Source organism: Arctopsyche grandis, chromosome 8 (genome assembly GCF_051622035.1).
Source record: "Arctopsyche grandis isolate Sample6627 chromosome 8, ASM5162203v2, whole genome shotgun sequence".
Classification (NCBI taxonomy): domain Eukaryota; kingdom Metazoa; phylum Arthropoda; class Insecta; order Trichoptera; family Hydropsychidae; genus Arctopsyche; species Arctopsyche grandis.
In genome coordinates this window covers 12,262,978-12,281,076 of record NC_135362.1, presented here as the reverse complement: position 1 = coordinate 12,281,076, position 18,099 = coordinate 12,262,978, and the positions used below count along the sequence as shown (strand labels likewise).

The window sequence follows — 18,099 nt, the reverse complement described above, 5'->3', positions numbered from 1 at the left end:
CATAAATATCATTATTTTATTTTATTTATTTTATTGTCACAAATCAATACACACTCGCCATTACAGATTTGCTCCAATGCGACGGGTGTACGTTAATGAAATACATAAACAATCAGAAATCAGAAATACAGTTATTATGAAATATTGTATTGTATTGTATCTTATTGTATTGTACGTATGTGCATATATTAAATTATGATGTTCAAAGTTTTGGACGGAGTGCAAGCTTTTGGGAAATATTTTTTTAATAAATTTAAAAAAAATAAATTAAAAATACATCATAACATCATAATAGTCGATTTATTTGTTATAAATTATAAAAAAAATTCAAAAGAAAAACATCTGCGTTAGACAAAATATTTAAAAAGTATCTTATTTTTTTAACAATATAGAAAAAACTTCCAAAATCATGATATGAAAAATATTATCTTTTTTTAAATAATTTCTATAACAATTTATGGTGGCTCAAGTCACAAAATTAAAATAGAATTTGTAGATAGTTTATAAACAAATCTTGTAGATACATTCAATATTATGACGAACTAGTACTGTGCCCGTTGATTTCAACGGGTGGCTTCGGAAAGGAATTGATACACGAATTAAAATAAATTTATACATATATATGTTATATATTATGTATAAATTTATTATATAGTGTAAGGTAATTTATAGGCGCGCGCGGATATTAATGCGCCGTTCACCCGTTCGAAATGATGAATGAATGTGTGTGTGCGTGTGTCTTTCTGGATGTGTATGTGTGTACGCTCCCACGCAGCGCATCTAACACTGACGCCACCCGTTCCAAGTCAGGTGCTCAATATCAGGAGCACACGGTAGACGCTCCACACCCTCCACTTCCCCACTTCCATGCTACCCTGCTTCCCCGCGTCTACGATCCGATCGGATGTCACGCCACATCCCTATGCATAACGTATACTTCTGGTATTCCAAAAATTGTTTTTTTGAAATCCATACTTGTCTACGCGTCCGCCACATACATACCCATAAACATATTCACAATCATACCCATAAACATACATACATCGCGTCCCTTTTATATATATATTATATTATAAATATATATAATTTCGAAAGAGACTATTTATATATTTATGTACCTATGTAAGTTTTGGTTTGTAGAATCCGTGACATTAAATGTAATAAGAAAACAAAATTGAAATAAAATAAAACTATTCAAATAAATTTAATAAAATGTTTACTATTAGATTAGCCATGTTTAAGCCGTTTCAATTACAGTTAATTTGGAAGAGAAACTAATTGATCTGTCTACAAATCAAGAATTAAAAGTGTTTTGAAACCACAACTTCACTTGCGTCCTTTTGGATCAAATTGAAAGCAGAATTCCCAGATCTTTATATACTTGCACTAACTTACTTTTTCAAAGCTGGTTTCTCAACCATGGGTTTAATTAAGACAAAATATCGTAATAATGTGGATATTCATGATACACTACGATTAAACCACCACTGGATAAGTTTTCTAAATACAAATAAGCTCATATGTCTCATTGTTTTTTTTTTTCATTTTCATTTTTCATCTTTGTCCAAGTATATTCATACATATTGTACTTCTTTGAATCCAATAAAATATATTTTATTACATATATTTTATTTGTCATGCAAGTTTTCACTCATATGTGTACATATATAGCCTTTTTATTTAAAAATATGATGCTGGTCCGTGAGAATTACTGAAAAAAAATATACTGGTCTGCCAACTGAAAATTTTTGAGTAGCACTGGTCTAAGTCGTTGATTGGATGATAAGTGTTGAGCAGTTATTGTTTTATTATTATACTGAGTACGGCTCCAATTATATCCCCTTGTGTATTCAATGCAATCGCAATATTAATTTGATTTTTTTTTATTTTTTATTTAAGCGCATGAAAAGTTTAAATTGACTAGGAGTAAAAGTGGACCGCTGTTGTTACTTTTAATTTAGGGAAAACTTTGTCATCTTCTTTCATCTCGGTGATTACAAGGGCGTTGCCGAAACAATGCCCAAGTGCCAGTTTATGCGAACACGCAAAGCTGATTCAGTAATTTGATCCAGGCTAATTTGGGTTAATGAAGCCAGTTTTCTTCGCCATAAATTGAATTTGAACAAACGAGGGATGCGTAGAAAATGTACCTAAATGCGTTTTACGAGGGGTCGAAACTATTTTACTATGTAGATCTACATATGTATGTATGTACTACGCGCTGCCTAAATAAGTGAATTCATTTACTCCTCTGATGTTCCAGTTGTTCTGTATGTTGTCAATCGTCTGAAGTGGTCCTTGAAATGTGTGCGATTTACATATTTATGACCCGAAAATGTCGTTAACCTGTTGAAAATATGTGACGCGATGAGTCTTATTGTATTGTACGTATGTGCATATAATCATTACTTGTGAATTGCCTCTGCAGTGTTGGTTCGTGACCTTTTCTTTAAGACTTTTATGCTCTTTTACTTAAAACGCCCTCTCGGGTATTGTTCGAGACAGACAATAGTCACCAAGAAATAATACAATAGATTTTCTCGCTTTCATTCTGTTTACTCCGGTGGAATCACGAAAATAGCGCAGTAAGGATAAAAGGAAGGAAAAAAAAACGATTGCTGGGTTAGATTGTCATCGTCTTTGGAGACCTGTGCAAAATTTTGATGTTTTATTGTCATGTAAATAAATGAAGGAAAACAGTTTTTATTTTTAAAATCAAGCACAAAATTTTATTTACGAAATTTCACAATATTCAATCATATTTATTGTAATTCTAACATTTTAACAGATTTGTTTGAAAAATAAGTCAAAACTCACCGTTGATTAAATGTGTGATTTTATTAAACACAATTGTACAATAAATCTTATTAAGTGTAATGATCCTTCTTCACGCTAGGCCAAATGGACGACCAAAATGTATGCACGAAACGTGAAAAATATAGACCAGTGTAACGCGACGTTTTCCCATCGTCCCATAGGGCAACACTCACCCTTTATTTCGAGTGGCTACCCAGGGAAAAGCTTTATAGGCGCGCGCGCATGTAGCGCTCGCTCTCTCACCCGCGATCTCCCGTCGAAGAAAGATCTCTCCTGTGCACGTCTCCAGGGGGAGACGGGGCCCAGAGATCCATCACCATCCGTGCTGAAGAACCGCCGCGAGGTCGAGTGTAGCATCACTCCCTCCCCTGAGTTCCAGCACAACGTCCCCTGCATTCCTCACGCCGTTTCCGGAGAAACCTCAGCCGTGAGAGGACCCGACCAGAGGACCGCCGACCCTCTCTACAGCCAGCCGCCATCCGGGAAAGACCTACCTCCAGAATCTCCGCCGAGCGTCTTCAGAGACGCCCAAGACTATCCCACGGTTAGTCCACGTTTCTACATAACTCGACTCTTGGAAGAATAACGACGTATAACGCCCTCTGCCTAAAGACGCGCGTAAATACGTTCGTCACACCAGGAATTTAATTCCGAGTATGATTTTATCGCGAAAGTATGATATTAACTGAAATGCAGACTATATTTTATTTCAAAAATATGAATTTATACCCAAAAATTTAAATATAATTTTATTTAGAAAGAATGAATTTTTGTAGAAAATGTCATTTTATCATAAAAAAGAATATCCCTAAATAGGATTTTTTCCAGGATATGTAATATTATAGATCTAGAAAACACAATTTTATCCAATAAAACAAAACAAAATTAAAAATTGCGTACAACATTGAAACAGACAAATGAAACAATAAGATTTTAAAAATGTCGCATCTCATTTTTTTCCATTTTTATTCTTATTTTTTTTAAGACCGTTTCTTAGTATTTATATAATATTTGTAAATAATAATTTGACCAAAACCCAATATTTGCAGATCTGAAAAACCGTGCTTCGTTTTTGTCTTTTCTTTAAAAAATGAATCTAATCAAAAGAGACATTTGAATAGATTCACGTATGTACCTATGTACTATGTTATAAATAAAAATAAAAAAGGTCAAAAGAAAAAAGGTATTGTTCAATTATTACTCCAGATATGTATATCTGAGAATTGACCCATGGCAAAAAATGGGATGAAGATGGGACAACTCTAATTTAAAAAATATATATTTTTAAAATCAGATTTGGTCAGTTTGTAGGAAAGTCATTTTAATTGATAACTCGATATTCATATAAATATATTATATATTTATATATTTACTATAATTAAACCATAGTGACATTACAAATGTACTTCAGGGCGTCATTCTAGTTAAGAATATATACATATATATGTACATACATATACATGAATTAAAGCTAATAAAAAGTTTGTAAAAATAATTAAAAGATACAAAAATAAAAATATAACAAAAGAAAGCATGAAAGTAAAGAAATAAAATAAATAATAATAAAAAAAAAAACAAAAAATAAAATAAAATATGAATAAAAATATATGTTAGAACACATTTACGATCTCAAATAAAAAAAATTCCTCAACCGGATCAGCGTATTTTAAATTGAACAAATCCAAGTTAGCCCTTAGAGTGCTGGCGTCTTTTCTGTTGAATCCTTCATTTCACTCCAACCGCCCCCCATATACCTAAAAGTACACCACCCGCTTAAACATGCGTTTGGAATAAATTTAAATAAGAAACTTGTTGAATATTAATATTTCTATAAACTAACGGATAGTTTGCTGAGCATTCCTCAAATTCTTATACAATTCAGCTTCAATGTTCCCAACCAACTCAGGTCCATTTGATGTTGCAGTTTATTCTCTTCCCCTGAGGCACCTATCAATTTGATTATTTCGTCACCTATGGCAAGGAGCATCAAGGTCCTCAAACAGATTTCTGTTAAACCTTTGAATGCTGACCAACGTCTATCGACGTTTTGCCAACAAGTCCATGAGCCTGAAATACGCTGATAGGCGAAACTTGAAATCCTCGGTGATAGTTATCTAGGGAAGTGATCTAGGGTTTGTTTGGATTAGCTACAATTTTTATATCTGCTTTCTATTGGATTTCTAAATAATTCTAGTTGCAAATGTTGGCGAAATTTTCAGCGTGGGGGGCTTTTAACAGAAAATATGTCAGCACTCAAAGTTTACTTCCTAAATTTACTAACTTTAGAATGTTAGTAAATTTCATGTAAATAAATATAATTAGTTATAGTAATATTGTTTTTAAAGTTTTTGGTTTCTCCAGCGCCTCAATTAGATAGAAATGTCGGTAAAAGTCGGAATTCTCGACAGGGCGGACCCTCTAGGCTCGGAAGCGAGGCTCGGTCGACCCGCTTCTCCCTGTCATTGGTAGCTCTTTGTGACTACTCTAGTATTGCCGTGCCCTGAATTAACTCGACTTTTATGTGATGAAATACTCCGGGGTTTGGTGCAAACGATCGAAAAGCGCCAGACAGATTGAACCACAGATTAACTGGATGGCTGCTTTAAACGCAATTCTCGACTTCACGAATGAAAAATTGCACATCAGATGACGAGTAACCTTTCGATGTGCGCAGATGCAATTATTATAATGGTAATTATTAAAATTGAGTTTGATCTTTCTGACGAGTTTTTAATAATTTAATAAGGAAAAATTTGGAACGAAAGTATCAGAAGCACAGAACGTATACAGGGTACAGAATCACGAGCAGTGCGCACGCATAAGGTACACGTGTTGTTAATCTGTGGTTCAGTCTGTCTGGCGCTTTTCGATCGTTTGCACCGCATCGAAACCAGGCAGTGGGTCTACGTGACGAGCCAGAATGTTAAATTACAGAAAACACAAATATCGGAAGGCAAAGATCGAAAATCGAAAGATCTTAAGTCGAAAGATAAAAAAAAGGGTGCATGGTAAACGGTACATACTCACGTACATACTGCGCGCGCACATGAATACGGGAGAAAAAGCCTGTTCCTCTTGTTCCTGTTGTATCATGTTCGCGCAAATTAAGTGAGTATGTACGTGAATATGTACCGTTTACCATGCACCCTTTTTTATCTTTCGACTTAAGATCTTTCGATTTTCGATCTTTGCCTTCCGACATTTGTGTTTTCTGTAATTTAACATTCTGGCTCGTCACGTGGACCCCGAAAGATTGAACAGCTGTCAACTGTCACCATCGATAATTGGTCCAAAACAGCAAAGCGGCAGACTCATGGCACGTAATTTGCGTGTATATCTCCACGATGGCCAAAAAGACGGATACGATACGTTGACGGATGTTGCTGTAAGGTATGAACAGGAAATGTCGGGTACTGCTGTAAGCCTGCCGTGGCGTAAACGTGACGGTTGGTATGAATATACCCATACAAAATGTACCAAAGAATACTTTTCGTACGGCCGGATACCTGCTGAAGTCGGTACGTGCTGACTAGGTATGAACAGATCTTTAAATGTACCGTTTATCATGCACCCTTTTTTTTTTGGTCTTTCGACTTGAGATCTTTCGATTTTCGATCTTTGCCTTCCGATATTTGCATTTTCTGTAATTTAACATTCTGGCTCGTCACGGAGACCGCCAGGCAGTATATGTCGGAGTATTTCATTAGGTAAAAGCATAGATCTAGAATATATTAGATATGGCATTTCATACAAATTTCGTTGGATATCTTGTCGCCACTAACTGAGGGGTGCGGGGGGTTTAACTAGCGGGGGGAAGTTGGGGAAAAAAAAAGTTTTTTCCCTACGACGCAGCGGTCGGCGTTTTTTTCACTTCCCTCGCTAGTTAAACCCCCCGCACCCCTCAGTTAGTGACGAAAAGATCTCCGCATATCTATCGACAAGATCTCCGCAATCGACCTTTCCTATTTAGAAGCTACTAGCCTACTGAGAGAAAAGTGTGCATGCGCCAAAAGGGAGACCAGTATAAACCGTGAGGGCGGATCTATGTATTATACGGGTCAACGTGACTTGACAGAAAACGCAAATATCGGAAGGCAAAGATCGAAAATCGAAAAATCTTAAGTCGAAAGATCAAAAAAAATGGTGCATGGTAAACGGTACATACTCACTTAATTTGCGCGAGCAGGATACAACAGGAACAAGAGTGTAGGCATATAGTACAACTGAAATGATCTCATCAGGTCACTGCGACACATATCCAGGAAAGTCATTAACGCATGGCACACGCTCGCCTCGTCAAAAGGTCGACACGTGTTTCTATACACGTGTCTTGGAAACAAAGGAAAAACCACGAACTACGTCCAGGCGTATGAACCCATAAAACCACGCTCGCGAGTACCAAGAACAAAAGATATGCACACGACACACTTCAACCCAAAACGTTTATAAAGCAACGCAGCAACCTCCACCGGCAGAGTGAGCCTCTAGAGTTCAACTAGATCACATCTCCGAAGAAACCTCTTCGTACATACAATAACCATTGTACCAATTGAACGCAAATAAACGATCCTCTTTCAAACTACACAACACGTGTTTCGTTAGACCGGGATACGGTCAACATACCTTCCCTGTCTTACAAGAGGAACATGCTTTTCCTCCCGTATTCTGCGCGCGCACATTAACACGGGAGGAAAAGCATGTTCCTCTTGTTCCTGTTGTATCCTGCTCGCGCAAATTAAGTGAGTATGTACCGTTTACCATGCACCATTTTTTTTTGATCTTTCGACTTAAGATCTTTCGATTTTCGATCTTTGCATTCTGATATTTGCGTTTTCTGTAATATAACATTCTGTCAAATCGCGGAGACCGGTATTATACATCTGTGGGTAAAAGTCGAGTTAATTTAGGGCACAGTAATACTAGAGTAGTCGCAAAGAGCAACCAATGACAGGAAGGAGCGGGTCGACAGAGCCTCGCTTCCGAGCCGAGAGGGTCCACCCTGTCGAGAATTCCGACAATTACCGAAATGTCATCCGACGACGAGCTAAAAACAGTTCGAAATTTCGAGTAAGCGGGGTCGAATTGTTTGCAATGGTGTTTGCGCACGAGTGGAGGTTGTCAGCAGTGCGTGTTGGCGCGCGTGTGCCGGCAGTGGCGGCGTGTCAGCCACCGTCTCTCAGCGGGTTGAGTGAGTTTGTCAATCGGGCGATTTGGCGCGCCCCCGCGGCGGTGAGGCCGCGCCCTCGGCGACCCTTCGCATTCGACCTTCGCATCGCAATCCAACCGCCCGCGCTCCTCGCACCCGCACCCGCACCCGCACCCGCACCCGCTCTCACCACAGGTCAGGCCCGCCACTTCTCGCCCCTCACTCCACACTCGACACTCGACACTCGACACTCGACACTCGACTCTCGACACTCGACTCTCGACTCTCGACTCTCCTCCACTACCCCCCGCTGTCTACCCCCGGCGAACATAACCTCAACGCGTGCGTCTCGTCGCCGATCGGCCTGCGCCCCCCCCCCCATTGGCCCCTCGCCCGCACCCCTCGCCCCACCTCAACCTCGACCATTCGATCGGTAGCCCGCGATTCGTTCGCATTCTCGTTCGTATCCAAACACCGCGCGATACGACCTTGTTCCGAATTGTCGATTTCTGGAATCGAATCGCAATTGCACTCTACGATGCAATTCTATATACGTGCACTCTAAACAAAGCGATATTGTGCAATAGTGTGCATTTGCATCACAATGTCGCAACTTTGCTATTTTGCGTCGGCTTTGATCTCTCCACTACTTGTATGCTTTTTTTTTTTTTTCAGCTAAGAGAGGTCTTTGTGTTCCGATGACTGGTTGATACTCGTAACGTGCTTCTCCATTATGCCCGTGTGTTATTATTTCACCGTCTAGCTTTTTCATATCTGGATATTAAAAATTGCACAAACCTTTGTTTCGAGTCAAAACCAAGATTTTGACAATAAAAACACACTGTTGTTTAGGAAGTAAAATATATATGTGTATTCTTACTGTATTACACGTATGTACGTATCTATTATGAGACCATTTTTTAAATTTTCTTTCTACGATCGATTTGTCTTGCCAGCGATGATGATGTATGACGTTGAATACTGCTTTAAGTCCAGTGCATTCAAAGAGATATGGATCTCTGTATGCTTGACATTATGTAGGGAGATAGAAAACGGAATATGTGGGTCAGAAGCAGGACCGTCGAGAGGAATCCCGAGCCCTATAACAAATTTCAAAAAATATCTTATAGATATATTTCCAATATGCGAAAAATCTATCAGAACAATCAGGGAAATACCCATATGTTGGTTGTTATTTTTTAAAATAATTGAATAAGGAGGGTGACGATTAACAGGTATGATTTCCAACACGGGGCTCCTAGAGTAGTCACCCTCTCGGGGACCCTGGTCAGAAGTATGACAACGGTGGTTGATATAATGATGAGAGTAAAGATATTGGAAGGCCAAATGCCACATAATTAGAAGAATTGATGATGGATGGACGAAAGAAGTATTCGAATGATACCTGAAAGGATGTAAAAAGGCACAAGGAAGGCCACAGAGATGGGTGGATGAAATCCGAAAGATATGTGGGATTATATGTATGAGAGTTGCCCAAAACAGGTGAATGGAATCGTGTTTGAGAGAATTTCATCCTGCAGTGGATGGCGAATGGCTGTAAATGCTTTACTTTTTCTTGTAATCTTCTTCTTCTCAATGTCCTGTCCGCATCCGGACGTTGGCGACCAGCTCGTCGATTTCTCGTAATAATGAATGATAATTTCGTCCTTTGGTAAAATACATCTACATTTGTTTTTTTTTTGTCTTTCATAAATGGTCTTCCAAAAGATTGTTTATAATCTTGATATACTACAATAATATACCTATGTGTATTCAATTGGAATTGTTGAAAAATTTTTAAGTCAGGTTTCTATTGCAAATATTCGCTTATCAAGTATGGTCGTTTTACTACGAAAATTGAAAATGTATAATCTCCCAACAGATATGAACTAAAATCCAATTAGACTCATATTTAAACCTAAGCATATACATACATACATACATACATACATACATACATGTTTGGCCGATAACAGTTTCTTTGAATCAACAAACAAACAAACAACTGATTTTTTTATACTACATATAATGTTAAAAAAAAAATAGCTTTATTTTTATACTCGTTTGTGTTGTCATTCTATTTGTCACTTGAAATAGTCATTATAGTTGAATCGCCGTTTAAATATAAAATCCAGAAATGAATCTCAATCGACGTGTATTTAAAATTGTTAAAATCAACTTAATTTCTCAACTTTAATCAACTTAAACTCGTTGTTATCGAATGTAATTGCACAAATTGGTTCGGCCGTGTAATAAGTCGAGAGTTTTTGCACAGAGTATTGTACATGTGTTGTCTGATGAATGTTTCAAACAGTGATTGTGTAAAAAATATTCATGCATAGTATTATTCTGTTATATTTTCAGTTGTGCAACGAGACAAATGAAGATTAAATCGGATTTCGATAGTGCCGATCGTGCAATACGGCAATCAAACATTGACAAAGTGTCGGAGCTAGGGGGACTCAGGGGCTCATTAGCCGGTTCGCCCAGTGCGAAGTGGACTGCAGGACTTGTGGAAGGCCAAGATCCTGTACCCTTCGAATCGGTCAGACAGGTACGAATCAAATATTAACCTGTTCAATCCGTAACCATGAAGTTTCCATCGGGATTAATCACATGATTATGTATTGTTTTGCAGAGTATGCCTTCCGTGAGTGGTGTCAGTAGTATCCCTTCCAATGAGGAGTGTGGTATCAAAGATGTTTGGAAACACAATTTGGAAGAGGAGTTCCGCACTATTAGACAGGTTATTTGTTTTGAATTGACGAATCAACGTCCGCTTATATTATCCAGCACTGCACATCAACAGCTTGGCACAACACTTCACGGACTTCCATTCATACTATACAGCACCGCCTGTTTTCGACCTGTTCATACTTATTTTGGACGAGTGCCAGGCCAAATCGGCTTACATATACATTATAGAGCATGAGGATATGGCGCAATAGTATCAATATTGTCACAAAATGACGTTTCCGAAAATATTCATATGCACTTTTGTTAGTACGGGTGCATTCGCCACTATGACCGCACGTCATATATGAATATTTACCAAAGAAAATCAGTTCTGCTTGATACGATTTGGTGACATCTACTGCTGTATAGTATGAATAGATTGTTTGGGTTGCTGCTGTTTCGGATACACATTATGGAATATATGAATAGAATGTTCTAAATAATATTTTTCTGCTGTTTTCGTGCAGTTGCTGGCTTGCAGGAACTCTTATGTAATTTTGAGTGTGATTTAACATGTTATTATTGATGATGTAGGTGGTGCAAAAATATCATTGGGTAGCTATGGATACGGAGTTTCCAGGTGTTGTAGCGAGACCTCTCGGCGAATTTCGGTCAACTGCAGATTACCAGTATCAATTATTACGGTACTGGTTTTTTTTATTATTATTCTAAGGGATTTAAATATAACAATAATTTAAATGCTGACCAGATTAAATTGGATGTTTTCAGATGCAATGTAGATTTACTGAAGATTATTCAACTCGGACTGACCTTTATGGATGAAAATGGCAAAACACCTCATGGCTACACCACTTGGCAATTCAATTTCAAATTTAATCTTCAGTAAGATTGATTATTTCAATGTATTCAATTTTGTATGAATGGTTCGTTTTCAATTGTATAATAAAAATGCATACTTTTAGGGAGGACATGTATGCACAAGACTCGATCGATTTATTACAAAACTCAGGACTCCAATTTAGGAAGCACGAAGAAGACGGAATTGAACCACAAGAATTTGCAGAATTGTTGATGACATCGGGTATGTTTGTAAATTTTTTTTTTATTGATTAATTAGGTTGCTAGAAAATGTATCAAATTCAATTTTGCTTTTAGGTATAGTTCTTATGGATAATATAAAATGGCTCAGTTTTCATTCTGGTTATGATTTTGGATACCTGTTAAAACTTCTCACGGATCATAAATTACCATTAGAAGAAATCGAATTTTTCGAAAGCTTAAGACTGTATTTTCCCACCGTTTATGATGTAAAGGTAATACAGCTAATTTTACGATACACTTCCGAATATTGTTATGTTTATCTTTTTGTAGATTTTATAATAAATGAAATCATTTTTTTTTTAGTACCTAATGAAGCTTTGTAAAAATTTGAAAGGCGGATTACAAGAAGTAGCCGATCAACTTGAATTGAGACGTGTCGGTCCGCAACATCAAGCTGGTTCAGATTCTCATCTCACAGGAATGGCATTTTTTAAAATAAAAGAAGTAATTGCATTTGACTTAATTAATTTGTCTGCATTGATTTAAAATTTAGTTCTAATTTGTGAAAATGTGTTTTAGATTTTCTTTGATGACAACATAGAAAGCTCCAGTGGTCATTTGTATGGCTTGGGTGCTCCGTTTGCCGTCAACGGTAACAACTTCCACGATAACGGAGACAACAGTAGTTCGTCGTGATTAAGTCAAGTTGTGAATACGTTTATAATTGACGGTTCTTTTTTAGTTATGTCGTGCGTGGAGTTAATATTGTTTTCTTTACGTTTCTGACATTTTATTTCGTTCAATTTCGATGTCCGAACATATTATTTTGTGCCTCTGCAGTGTCCACATGTTATAAATGAAAACATTCATATTTAAGTTCATTGACTTTTTTTTTTGTAAATTTTAATCCAAACCAAATATATATATCTGTATAATTTTCATTTAATTTTCCACTTTTCTTTTTGACTTTCCATTTCATTATACAAAGATTTCGCTTTTCTTTTCGAAAGAAATGTTTTGTATGCTGTCAGTATTTATTTGTTATAAAATTCCTAGCTGTAGATTTTTGTCTTATTGTAAATTAAAAATAATGTAAGATAAATTGTTAAATAAGCAATTTTGTTTATATATATTATATATTTGAGTTTAAATTTATATTTACACAATATATATTACATGTTCAGATGTCTGTAATTTTTTCCTTGAATCGAATAGAATTTAAATGTGATTGTTTTTATTTACATTTAAAATGATACTTGTCAATTGCATTCATAGATCATTTTGATTTTAATAATTCAAGTTAAGAGTTATGGGTGAAATTCACCATCAATTATTTGCAAAATATTATGTGTATTTAACAATTTATAGTGAAGTGTTTTTGATACTCTAATTGACTTGAGCATTGTGTGTTTTTGACAAGACAAAAGAATAAATTGTAAATTAAGATCGATTGTCAGCGCACTATTTAATTTTTTTACATTTTTTTATCTTATATATATTTTTTATTATATCCTGTGATAATTAAATTCATATTTATAATTAGTTAAATATATGCAATACATATAAGTTGTAATACCTTCTTATTTTTTTCATTTAAAAAAAAAATCCAATTTAATTACCGAAGTAAATAAAACAATAGTTATTAAATTTTTTTAAACATTCCATTGGTATTATTTCTTCCTGGATTATCTTTTTTCGTTTGATACCGATCGAAATTTAATTTGAATTAATACAATTTTTCCGATCAAAAATTGTAATCATGTATATTACAAGTATTGCATATATATCGTTTTAGGTTTTAACAATTCGAAGTAAACGAACATGCTTTAGTTGTAATCAGTTATCATGTTCGGTCAATATTTGAAACATCAGAAATTGTTTTGATTATTTGACTAAAAATTTCAACCCCATATTTCATCATTGCTTAATTTGTAAACATAGAATATTTTGTTTTATTGTAAATTCAGTTACATTCATTAGACCACTATTAGAGTGAGGTTATCAACACTGCATCGCTCACCCACCTGGTGTACTATAGTGATATGCTTGCTGAGCATCTTGATTGTGGAATCTGTTGAATGTTCATATTCACAATTATCACTGTTACTTTTCGTCATTTTAGAACATGTCTGTGACAGCTGACAATGGACTTAATCATACACATAATTCAACCAAAAAAAAAAAAAAACAATTAAAATGAACAATAATTTACTTTTTTCTCGGATATGTACGTAATTTGTATGTTATACGGTTACTATCATTTCTTTATACAAAATTAAATATTCTAATTTAGTTTTAAGCAATATTTTATTTTATATTGTAAATAAATCTTTTACAAATCAATTATCTGTTTTGCTGTAACTTAACATTTTTATTTTACACCCTTTTTGAAAACATATTACATAATAAAACCTGTATAAAATGGCATTGAATTTATTTATCTGTACTTTTTGTTTAAACGCTTATAATAGCGATTGACCTAGTCAATTGGAAATATGAAAACAATTTATTATTGTTAAAATATAAACAAATTATTATTTCATACAAATTTTCCATGCATAAAATGATGATTAGAGTGTGAACTGTATTTTTTATAAAACTTATATAAATACTTTAGTCGTCATCATGATTACTTATATAAAGTGCGTATTTTACTTGTTTGTACATTAGTCTTTATTCGTTCAAACGTTCAACATGGCTACTTCAGGCTTTAAAGATACGCTGTCTCCTTACAACCAGCCGAAGCAAATTCCACCTTACCAAGACTATCTTTATAAGCAGTACGTACTTTTAATACACTTATTAATTTTACTCTTTTATTTTTGCTACACAATTAATCGATTTTTAGATATGAAACCGACGTGAGCTTGGATTTATCAAAAAAGGATTGCGAAAAGCCAATCGGCGTGGCTATATTCGGCTTGGGCAGAGCTGGGTCAATTCACTTGTCTAATCTTGTTAAAAATCCCAGAGTTCAATTGTTGTATGTAGTCGATGATATTCCATCCAAATGGCATAAAATGAAAGCGTATTGGGGTTTGAAAAGTACGATGTTTTTAACATCGAAAGATGCGGCGAAGGTTTACAGCGATGTGAAGTACGTTTTTTGCCAGTAATGCTATCGATTTATGTATGTATTATCGATTTAAGTTTTATTTATTATGTTTTGTAACCGTAGAGTGGACGCTGTAGTAGTTGCATCACCGACGTTCACGCACGAAGATATCGTGACCAAGTCTTTGGCGGCTAAAAAGTCGGTGTTTTGTGAGAAACCGATTGCCGAAGACATTGAGTCGTCGACTAGATGTTATAAGCAAGCCGAAATGGTTAACAAACCACTCTTCTCAGCGTTCAATCGTCGTTTTGATCCTTCATACAGTGCTCTGCGAGACCGAGTGAGAGCTGGGGAAGTTGGACATGTTCAAATGATTAAAGTTTGCAGTAGAGATTCTCCACTACCCTCGATCGACTATTTAAAAATGTCTGGTAAGTCTCGGTACACATATAAATAGGAAGGTCTTAATAATATGTTGATTTTCAAGTGTATTTTCAATTTGCAAAAGTTGAACTTGTTACTAAGCTACGAAGAATAAACAATTTGTCAAACAAAAGCAACAAAAACCCTGAAGTATTGTTTTTTCGTTGGAAATCTTTCATACCAGATAGATCAATGGCCAAAATTTACAGAGATGAAAGTGAGATTTTGATGGTTATATTTAATTATAGGTGGAATTTTCCACGACTGCATTGTCCACGACATAGATATGGCCACATGGGTGATTGGTGAACTGCCGACGAAAGTTCAAACTACTGCTTTTAGCCACATACCGGAAATAAAGGCAATAAACGATTTTGACACCGTGGCAATTCTTCTCACATTTCCGAGCGGAACCATCGCCATGCTTGACAACAGCCGACACAGCAATTATGGATACGACCAACGTCTCGAGGTGTTCGGATCTAAGGGCATGATACGGGCTGATAATGAGAGACCTGTACACTGTAATGAAGTTCAGTTGGGATATTCGGGCAGTAGCTTTGCTCCGATATGGTTCTCTTTCCCTTCCCGCTACAGGATGGCTTATTATTTGGAGATGGAACATTTCTTAGACGTAGTTAGAGGTGTGTTTGGATATATGTATGTAATGTATTAAATTAAATTAATTACCTTTTTGCTTATTGTGATTGGTCATGTTGTAGGATATGCCAAACCGATGGTACAAGGTTTCCAGACTATTGCGGTTTCTAAGATTGCTACTGCGGCTGAGAAGAGTGCACGTACTGGAATGACAGTTGAATTGAAGTGGACTGAAGAAGAAAGAAATCGAAAATATTCATAAATTTGATTTCAAAATATGTAATTTGAAATAAAATATTAAAATATAACACGTACATGTAATGTATTTTATTTTATTTAAAATTATAGGTATCCTTATTCATCGTTATGACCAAATAGATGAGTGCAAGCAGAGAAATGTTACATATATAAATTAACATTTCTCTGGGTGCAAGTTATAAAAATACATATATACATATATTTCATTCTATCACACAGATTAAAAGAAAAGTGTTTTATTATGTTCTGTATGTATTTGGTCAGTAACTTTGTTTGATCACGTCAATAAATATAATAAATGATCAGTAAGTTACATTATCGGTAACTGACTGCTTGATTATTATCTATGTACTTGTCAAAGAATACTTAAAACCAGGGACCCGAACTGTTATTGTTTTCGTTCCGGTTCGGTAAAAAAAATATATCGGTTCTCTTGTATTTAAATATTAGCAAGTTAATGTAAATACACTCACACCGTCTATACCTGTCTTTATATGGCTATCCGCTATAACTTATTGTGATCATATACATAATTATAATATCAAAGGAGAATATTTCGTGTGCAGCTTGCTGCTGGTGCACTGCGGAATAGAAATTCTGATGTAACTAAAATGCAGACAAAATACATTTATTTTAGTCATACTAAATTGATTTTCTCTAGGCTTACCAACTTTACACAGGGACCTGCTTTTAGGAACAAAAGTGCGACAACAGCTTAGAAATAATCTAGTAGTTTATTTTATTCTAGAAGTTTATTTATAATAAGTTCATTGAAAAATTGCGAGTTTACATATATAATTGTATTTAAATCAGAATCGATAATAGAATCTTTGATTGCTAATTATAAAGTATGTGCCAGACATTTTATTCCGATAAGATGACGGAAAGAACAGTTCTCAATGAATGGTAGCATATTTGCTTCATAATATCTTTCATAATTAATATTCTGGTTTTCTTTGTCTATTTCGGTTTCTAGTAAGGTGACAAATTTGATCATATTAGCTCCATTATCTGTTGTAACAGAGTATATTTATTTGATATCGATATTATATTCATTTAAAAGTTTCAAAAACATATTTTTAATATACATTCCTGTATGTTTGTCTACTAATTCTCATTCTCAATTCTCATTCAAGTATAATTATATATATATATATATATATATATATATATATATATATATATATATATATATATATATATATATATATATATATATATATATATATATATATATATATATATATATATATATATATATATATGTAATGTAATGAGCTCCTTTACATACCTAATACTTTTTCTAATTATGGAAGAAGCTCATTCATCTGGCGTGCAAGCTCCACCGTCAACACACTAATCTTAACAATTTCTATGTTTGACTTATTTAATATTAATGCTATACAAGCTAGAGTAATTATTGCAAATTTGTTTTTCGATGATTAATTTTAATGAAAGTTTATGATTATGATTATGAATTTTTATTTTGATGTATTTATTTTGTCTTTTTGTTTTTTGTTATATATTATATTTTTTATATTATTTCATAATTTTTATCATATTATTATTCTTATTATTCTGATATTTTTATTATACTGTTATTTCTATTTTTTTTCTTTTTTTGTTTTCTTTAACTATCTTACTCTATTATCATTTTTGTTTCTTATTTTAAATGTTTGAGCTTTTCTTTTTTTACCTATATGTGAAAATTATTAATGGTTTACTTAACATAATTATATTTTTTTTACTATCAATCTAATAAACTGTAAACTGTAAATTTTCCAAATAAATAAAATAAAATAAAATAAATATATATTAATTTTACCGAATCGAAAAAAATTCGGTTCGGTTTCCGTTCCGGCAAAAAAAACGGATTCTCGGTTTTCGGTTCAGTTCCGGTTCGGGTCCCTGCTTAAAACAATAGGTGGTTTACTGACCGTTCATTTTAATAAGGTATATATTAGGTTTACTTTGCTAATTATCTACATATATACTACACTATTGTCCCAAAATTTACTGACCTCTTGATTGCCGTTTTTAATTATTCTCTTTTGCAAGTCTT

At 34.6% G+C, this 18,099-nt stretch overlaps 2 protein-coding genes across 3 annotated transcripts; both read left to right on the top strand.

The window, feature by feature from the left end:
• Window positions 1-7,940: 7,940 nt before the first annotated feature.
• Window positions 7,941-14,126, top strand: Pop2 (CCR4-NOT transcription complex subunit Pop2). 2 transcript variants are annotated; one of them, XM_077435692.1, is made up of 9 exons: window positions 7,941-8,158; window positions 10,328-10,517; window positions 10,602-10,709; window positions 11,234-11,343; window positions 11,429-11,542; window positions 11,623-11,741; window positions 11,816-11,973; window positions 12,065-12,205; window positions 12,281-14,126. In XM_077435692.1, exons 2-9 carry the CDS (start codon window positions 10,344-10,346, stop codon window positions 12,395-12,397), a joined length of 1,041 nt encoding a protein of 346 aa, XP_077291818.1. In that variant the 5' UTR covers window positions 7,941-8,158; window positions 10,328-10,343; the 3' UTR covers window positions 12,398-14,126. The 2 variants fall into 2 exon arrangements, with proteins under 2 accessions (XP_077291818.1, XP_077291819.1); XM_077435693.1 differs by having other exon boundaries at window positions 7,947-8,005; window positions 12,281-13,874.
• A 116-nt stretch (window positions 14,127-14,242) lies between these two features.
• LOC143915193 (inositol 2-dehydrogenase-like) lies at window positions 14,243-16,103 on the top strand. Its single transcript, XM_077435691.1, has 5 exons — window positions 14,243-14,481; window positions 14,550-14,798; window positions 14,880-15,187; window positions 15,428-15,823; window positions 15,902-16,103. Exons 1-5 carry the CDS (start codon window positions 14,396-14,398, stop codon window positions 16,039-16,041), a joined length of 1,179 nt encoding a protein of 392 aa, XP_077291817.1. The 5' UTR covers window positions 14,243-14,395; the 3' UTR covers window positions 16,042-16,103.
• The last annotated feature ends 1,996 nt before the right edge of the window (window positions 16,104-18,099 follow it).

Coding starts and splice junctions, on each gene's coding strand:
- Pop2 (XM_077435692.1), top strand. CDS start 10,344: ATGAAGATTAAATCGGATTTCGATAGTGCCGATCGTGCAATACGGCAA. Junction 10,518..10,601: donor CCTTCGAATCGGTCAGACAG/GTACGAATCAAA, acceptor ATTGTTTTGCAG/AGTATGCCTTCCGTGAGTGG. Junction 11,543..11,622: donor AATTTCAAATTTAATCTTCA/GTAAGATTGATT, acceptor GCATACTTTTAG/GGAGGACATGTATGCACAAG.
- LOC143915193 (XM_077435691.1), top strand. CDS start 14,396: ATGGCTACTTCAGGCTTTAAAGATACGCTGTCTCCTTACAACCAGCCG. Junction 14,482..14,549: donor CAAGACTATCTTTATAAGCA/GTACGTACTTTT, acceptor ATCGATTTTTAG/ATATGAAACCGACGTGAGCT. Junction 15,824..15,901: donor TTTCTTAGACGTAGTTAGAG/GTGTGTTTGGAT, acceptor GTCATGTTGTAG/GATATGCCAAACCGATGGTA.